The 7,973-nt window shown below is 36.7% G+C and overlaps 1 protein-coding gene across 1 annotated transcript in view; it reads right to left on the bottom strand.

Annotated features, from left to right (window-relative positions):
• grin2da (glutamate receptor, ionotropic, N-methyl D-aspartate 2D, a) overlaps positions 1–7,973 on the bottom strand; it is a 100,899-nt gene that overhangs the window by 73,885 nt on the left and 19,041 nt on the right. Inside the window, exons 4-5 of the mRNA XM_014024850.1 lie at positions 7,518–7,705; positions 5,120–5,260 (exon numbers count right to left, since the gene is read on the bottom strand). Coding sequence (XP_013880304.1) covers positions 5,120–5,260; positions 7,518–7,705 — 329 coding nt within the window. The remainder of the gene's footprint in view (positions 1–5,119; positions 5,261–7,517; positions 7,706–7,973) is intronic.

The raw sequence follows: 7,973 nt of genomic DNA, 5'->3' as shown, positions 1-7,973 counted from the left end.
CATTTCATTTTTACACATTTGTCTGTACTTTCTACTCACTACATTCTTTTAAAAAAGGTAAGAAGTAGAAAGTTGTTACTGCTATTTTAAAAAAATACTATCTTGATAAACTGTGTCTCCTGGATCGAGTGAATTTAATTGTGGTTGGATGAGAAGTATAACTATATACCATTCTGACGCAGTATTAGCTTGTACACAACCTATCACAGCTGCTCACCGTTAGAAAAAAAATTGGAGAAGTCACCTCCCAATAAATGTCATTTTGGAAAATCTAACTGCTCACTTTTACTCAGTACTTTTATTTTTAATGCTTAAGTAGATTTTGTGTCCGAAATATACTTTTGATTCTTAAGTACAAAAAATATCAAAGACTTCAAGACTGTTACTCAAGTAAAATTTTAGACAAGACTTTAACTTTTACCAAAGTCTTTTTATGATAAGATACTTGTACTTTTACTCAAGTATCACTTTGAGGTACTTTATACAACACTGCAGTTGGTTTTGTAGCACTGGCTTTACATGCCTGTTCAGTTGACTGCTGTGGTTGTTTGCTGGGCTCGAAAATGAAAAAGGAAAAAAAAAAAGATTTTTAGAGCAGACTTCCAAATCACCACCAACACTGATTTCCCTGTWTCTGTCTCCTGTCAGCACCATCTCATTCCTCTACCAACATGTCCCAAGTTTTGCCTGCCAAACTTGCAAGGACACACATTYCAGCATTTCAAGACCTCACTCTCACTCTTGCTTTTGCTTCCATGTGTACATCCTGATTTTTTTAAATTTTTTTAATTTTTATTTGTGTTGCCTTCGAAGCAGCTGGCTGTTCAGATGATTTCTGGCTCTTTGGTGATCTATTACAGTCACTAGGCTTAGACAATGATGCCTTTTTGGTTAAACGCACATTAGTTTCAGCTGTCAGGATACACAAAGGGCCAACAAGCTTGCCAAAAATATTGTTAGGAAAGAAAAAACACCTCCAAAGCACAGAAGTTGTTTTCAAATGCCTCTCATTAAAAGATAAAGCACAATGTAGACAAGGCTGTTTAACCTCACGTCGTATTTTTGTCTAAATGATTAATGTGGTTTAGTGTGAAACTGAGGGGAAATAAGCATCGCTTGAATGTTTATTCTCATTCTTTTAGGAAAAAAAAACTAAATGTATGAAATGATTACTAACTTTGAACTCAGTTTTAAGTGGTTTTGTATTGATTTATTATTCAGAGTAAAATTGCTTACTGTGCAACTTTGAGGCCCAGTGAGTGCACAGCTGCATTGATGAACTTTACTTTGAGATTTCTTCTAGAAGAATCTATAAAACACTTTCATGCRATTCAAAATTATGTTTGCCAAGAGTTCAAGCTTTAAAATGTTAGTTTACATGACGTTAACCAAAATGTTGTACAGTAACTCCTGTCTRGACCTTTTATTCAAATAGTCACAGMATGAGTCTGTTTTTAAAAGGTGAGTGGTGCTTGAAATCATTGTTTTTTTCTTTRTTAATCGTGGAAAGAAACATGCAATCATCACTGTTGTGTACAGAAATAGATTTATGGCTAAGAATAGTGATGCTAATATCACTGCAGCTAAATCACCTGTTTGTTTGCTCATCTAAAACTTCAATAACATGGTTTTAATTGTTGTGAAGAAGGCTTCAGGACATCAAAAAAGGCTGATATTTTGCAAAAGGCGCCTGGATTAGACTGCTGAGGTCTGAGGGGTAAAGTCGTTTTCTCTGATGAAGCTCGCTTCTGACTGCTCAGGTCATTCAGGGGAAAAAAATAAATAAAGGAATTGTTTGGAGAAGAAAAGGTGAGTGCTACCATCAGTCTTGTTTTATGCCAACAGTAAAGCATTCATGTGGGGGGGGGGGGGGGGGTTGCTTCTCTGCCAAGAGAGGGGGCTCACTAAGAACACAGACATAAATAATAAAGGGTACATGAAAGTTTCCCAACCGTCCAAAAACAGCTTGGTGACAAACAATGATTTTTCCAGCTAAGGTGGAGCAGAGAGCCATGAGCAAAAAGGATAACTAAGAATGAGGAACAAAGGGTATTTATTTTTGGTCTGTGGCCACCCAACTTGCCAAACTTTAATCCCACACTTGGGATCAACCCTCCAGAAGCAGATGCGCAAACAAAAACCTAGAAATTTAGACCAACTGGAGGCAGTGAGTCTGCAAAAAAAGGTTTTCGTCAGTCAGGATTTGGCTCAGAAGTTAAATGAGAGAAAGCCGAAGCAAATTACTGAGGTGTTGAAAAAGAAGGACTTATTCTGCCAGAAAATGACTTTACAAGCCTTTCATTTGTTTTAAAGGATTGTAGTAAGAATTGTATTGGGTTTATGTAATTACTGTACACCACAAAAAAATCTGACAAATATAAAATAAATAAAAACTAAAAAAATCTGGTAATTCATAACACAACCCAGTACTTACCAGGTAAGTATGGATGTTTATCATGTACATATCTGGTTCTTACCAGATATACATACTGAAAACTTATTAAGTACTTACTGTGTAATTACCAGGTACATATTTGGCACTTATCGGGCATGTACCTGGTACTTACCTAGCAGTATTGGGTAAATGCCAGGTACTTACCCAATACATATCTTGAACCTAATGGGCACTTTTTAAATACAAACATGTATGTTTCGTATTTACATACACAGTAAATACATGATACATACAAATTATGTTCTCTATAAGTATAAAGTATGCAACAGATAAGCTGAGGTGGGTAGAGTACCCAAACATTGTACTCAACTAAGAGTAAAAAWGTATTCGGCAGAAAGGCTACTCAAGTACTGAGTTCCTGATCAAGACATTAGTCATTTAATATTTTAAAATGACATCATCAGATGGACCAAAAAATACAAAGCAACGTGGAAATGTTGGTGTTTTAAAGATCAAAATGAAAATAATTTATATGAATAACAAAATAACAAATTCAGACAAAATAAACAAGTTTCCAAATCATTTTTCTTTCAGTAAAATATTGCTGCAACTTACAAAAACTTCAGGTGCGTGTGTGTGGTGACTCTTTGCTGAAAACAAGCTTGTTCCTTATTCAGTAAAGTTACTCACAGTGGGTATTCAGTAATTTTACTCAAGAGTAGTGATACTTTACAATAAAATTACTGAAATAAAACTAAAAAGCACAGCAAAGTAAAAAGTACTCTTAAAAGTACATTTCCCCCCAAAAAAAGTTACTCAAGTAAATGTAACTCAGTAAATGTAACTATTTTTATCCAACTCTGCAGACTTGGATTCATCATGCATTGATACTAAAAATGAAAATAAAAAAAACACTAATGTAACAAACTTTATGACAATCAATAAGTTGTTTCTATCTCAGAACTTTTGACCATAAATGTGGACCGTATCCCAACAATGCATTGATGTGTTTACATCTGTAAGAAAGTTTGTTTTTAGGTGTTTGGATCAGACAATTTGTAAAGCAGCATGTTAAAACACTGAATGTAAGCATCCTTTTACACTGAACTTCTCCACTTCTTTCCTGYCATTTAAATGCTTCTAAATTCAGCCGTCGTCTCTCATGGAACAAGCCAGCAGAAAAACCCTTCATGAAGTGAAACAAGCTTTTGTTGCATTTGTATTATCTCTGATCAGCGCTCACACTGGTGAGTGGAGGCTCCTGGCACTGAATGAATGTAGCAGAGCCAACCTAAATCTGATGTAAGTACACAGAATATGGCTATAGATGTGGCTACAAGTGAACCAAAACATACTGAGCTACAGTTACAAGGATTGTTCTGTGTCTCTGAATAAAGCTTCACAAATGTTTCACCTCAGTTAAAGCATGAGTTTTTTTTATTTTTTTATTTTGCAAAAGAGTCTTTCCTGAGAGTGAATTCCTCCATGCAATACAGGTGTCATTCATGCTGCTGTCATTCAGTGAGAGTCTCCTTTGAGCCCCCCGTGCCCATCAGGATGACAGACAGCCCTGATTGAGAGCAAAGGAAAGCCTGGTCCTGTTCGAAATGTTTTACTGATTTTAAAGTGGTGCACGCTGGCTTCATTAAAAAAAAGGTAGGCAAACTGCTTTAGTCCAGTTTGTCTGTGTGGGGACAGTTCCTCTGAGGCTATCAGTCTGTCATGTCTGGAACAATCTCATTTGCAAGCGTTAACTGATGTGATTTAGCAATTGTGTAGCTGCCACTACAAGCAACAAAAGCATATACTTCTAAACTGATCAACACATTTCCGAGAACAATGTATTTTTTTAGTTGCAGGTTTAAAGCTAATCTGTACTGCATAGTTTAATACAGAGTCATATCTTTTAACTGTTTACACTCAACAGAACCATGAAATAAATATTCTAATTCTTCGGAGAATACTGCATYTCCCAGGTTCCAGTGTCAGTGTAATCCAGCCAATTTGCATTTGTTAAATTATATTCAAATCTCCAGAGTCTGTGTAGTGGCAGGTTACCAGAAAGCTTCTGTAATCCTGACAGCTGAAAACAGAAAAAAAGAATCTGACTTGGGCAAACAGTTCCCGGAGGGGATTGGGCCAAAAGAGCAGCAGACAATCAAGCATGCAGTTAAAACCTGAACCGTTTTCCTTTCACATATATTTATAGTCCCGCTGGAACGAACATTAAATTCTCTAAAATGTAAACAGTAAATGTGTGTTTTAACTCTTGTAGATTTTTTTTAAAAAGTGGCATTAAAAACGTCAGAGTGTAAAGTGTACCACTTTGTTTTATTAATTTACTAATAATAAACAAGCTATGGTATTAGGAACAAAAGTACATTAAAGGCCCAGTATTTCTCACAGGGCTTCTTCTTTTATTCTTTTAATAAAGCATACTGTGCAGGATTTGAAAGCTATAAATCCAAAGCAAGCAGCACTTTTCGCCACCTTTCAGATAACAATAGTTTACCAAATCAACATGAGACAACAGGAGTCACCATGCTGAGTTTCTCCTGATAGAATCAGTCCCCTTTCAGGCAACACTGACTATTTTCTTCGGGTTTTCTGTTATTGCGTCTGCTCTGTTAAAGCTGCGAGCCACACTTTAGTTTCCGAGCTGAAACTTCATTATGAAAAGCACCCACGCCCGRAGATTCTCTGCCCTCCTCCCCTCCCGCTCACCTGATTCGGTCTGGCACTCGGTGGGTCTGGTTACCGTCGCTTTGGCAGTTGCCAGCGTACTGCGCCCGGCTGTTGGCCCCCTGGTCCCTCCACAGAGCCATGGCACCGTGAGTGAGCACTGAAACTCCCTTGGCGATCCGCCTGCAGGATCAGCAATGGAACAATGTGATAATGGGGAATTTTTAAAAGGTCCTTTCTGACACCGCTGACTTTCAGGGGAATTCAGGAGAAGATCGAGGGGACCTGAGTCACAGCCGACTGAACGGTTGCATATAAATCTGAAAATGCAACAAGGTTGCAAACTGTTCATGGGGGCACTGAATTGGTCCATAAACTTTGTGAATCATAGCTAAGCTGGTGAAATGTTCTAAAACAGGGCTGTCCAAACATTTTGTCTCATGGGCCAAAATTATAAAGTCAGAAAGACTTGAGGGCCAATAATATTTTCTTTTACCTGCTCAACATTAAACTAAGCATTGAAAACTTTCATTAAACTTAGTCAGTAATAAGATTTATTGCTGGAAATGGACGCGTAAATTAATGTAGATCCACAACTTTAAAACTGTTTTGCAGGTTTCCCTTATTGAAAGAAATTTAGCAATTTTCTAGGTTTCAATTGGGGAAAAAATAACCCAGTTTAGTAAATTCTGATSAATAAAATCAGGATTTAGGTCACTCTTTTGTTGAAAATGCTTGCTGTGTTCAGATGAATTTAATAAATGAATCAAAAGCAGATTTAAATGCAGCAAAATCAGCTTCTGAGTAGAAATCACTAAATAGATCTGGAAAAAGCTGCATCTGGTTATTTAAAGACAAATAATTTGTTTTCTTGCCATTTTTATTATAAGATTTTAATTTGTGATAAATTTGCCTTAATACTAAATTTAAAGTCGCCATCTACATCAAACACCTGTGCCAGGGGGACAAATTTGTAGACAAATTAGAATAATTCTTGAACTGAAGTCAGGGGCCACACAAAATCTGTTCAGGGGCCACAAATGTCCCCCGGGCCACACTTTGGACATCCCTGTTCCAAAAGGAACATATTTTTGTGTTATGAAAGGCAGCGACCCAAGATAAGTTTAATAAAAAATGCTTTTCACACTCAAAAATGATTTCAAACTTTAAAGCATGACAAAAAGCATTTAATAAAAAAAATAAAATACACAAAAAAACACAAAACTGTCTAGGATGATTTGACTCGAGATCAAGGCTGGAAAATAAATGAAATAAAAGTTGTGCTTGTTTATAACGAATGTCTACAAAAGCTGCATGAACGTTTGTGAGCATCACTAGCAGCTGATTGGCTGAACAGCTGAGGGATGATTAAAGTCGTTGTTGTTAATTTGCTAAATCAAGAACTGTCCAAACACCACCAAAGTGTGATTTCTAAATTTACTCATGACCTTGATAAATAAAAATAACTTCTGTTTTATGAAAATGTAATAATAGATCAGTAAATAATTAGCAGACAGCTTCAATGAGGTGACAGAGTAAAAACAGCACCAGCTCGTAAAAAAAGGAAAAAAAAAAGTTCAACAAATAGTTTCATCACCTCTCTGTGCATGATGTTTCTTATTTATAATGTAAAATTAATAAACTACTATCGATCCTGATCCCATCCTGTTGAGAGTTTCAACTGCCAGGAAGTGAATAAACATAAAGCTAAAAACAATACATTTACAAGTAAACGCAGTGACAAAAACAGTGTAAAAAAGAATAAATATTAAAAAAGTAAAAACAAAGCTACAGACAGAACCATCAAAATAAAAATAAAAAAAATCCAAAACCAAACTGTTGTGGAGAAAGAAGAAACAAAGAAACTGAAAGAAAAAGCATGCAGATATGATGTGAATGTTCCTGATGTCGGTTCTGCTTCAAAGGTTTCTGATCGGACCAGAAAATGATGAACTTGTGATAAAAAATAATAACTTTATCTTGCAGAATGTGATCTGTGGAATCAGAGAATAAAGTAATGACAATCCAGTTTTATAAAAGACACGAAAACGCAACTCTGCAATTGTGGAGATTTTTTTTTCTGCTCCATTTTTAAAGTTGTTTTAGAGATGCTCTTTTTTCTGGTTATCAGGAATGATAAGATAWTGCAGCAGAAACATAAATACTGGATCCTTGCACTAACTAAACCTAATTTACACAATTAAAATAAACATGATGCAGTTTASAAGAAATATTGTATCTTTGTATAATTACATTTTTAGCACCACTTTTTTTCAGTGTGATTGTAATGAATTGTTTATTTGTCCATTTTCATTTAGATTTATCTTGTAAAACTGAATAAAAAGTGTAATTTCAAACTCAAAACTTGCAAAAAATACAATTAAAAACATTTCTAGACCCACAACCAGCACAACCATGACATTCTGAGGCTCCTCTGTACCTGCGGGGCTCGTCCCTCCATCCCTGAGGCCTGATGGCAAACAAGGCCTTCGGAAGTCCCTCCAGGCCCAGCCCGGAMAGGGCCGGACCTACGGCAAACCACATGTGACTCGGTCCGGCTTGACCCGCTGCCCACGCTGCTCGGAAAATCAGCTCAGCTTCTTCCAGGGAGCAATACAGCAGACGCACCTGGAGGAGGAAGATGAGTTTGATGAAGTGGAAACAAATTAGAAGAAGAGTGAATAAGTTTTGGGGCAGAGCAGGAACAAAAGACATTGGGTGTGTCTCAATTCATGGGTTGCAGCTGATGTCGGTCACATTTTTCAGCCACTTATGTCACCGTCATGCAAAGTAGGCTGTCCCAATTTGTAGACACCTACTCATGCGGCCAAAAAATGCTATGGTCTATGTCGGGTACAACCCATGAACTGAAACACGGCAAAAGTGAGTCAAAAAG

The sequence above is a fragment of the Austrofundulus limnaeus genome, unplaced genomic scaffold, assembly GCF_001266775.1.
Source record: "Austrofundulus limnaeus strain Quisiro unplaced genomic scaffold, Austrofundulus_limnaeus-1.0 Scaffold442, whole genome shotgun sequence".
Classification (NCBI taxonomy): domain Eukaryota; kingdom Metazoa; phylum Chordata; class Actinopteri; order Cyprinodontiformes; family Rivulidae; genus Austrofundulus; species Austrofundulus limnaeus.
This window is presented reverse-complemented; position numbering and strand designations above follow the sequence as displayed.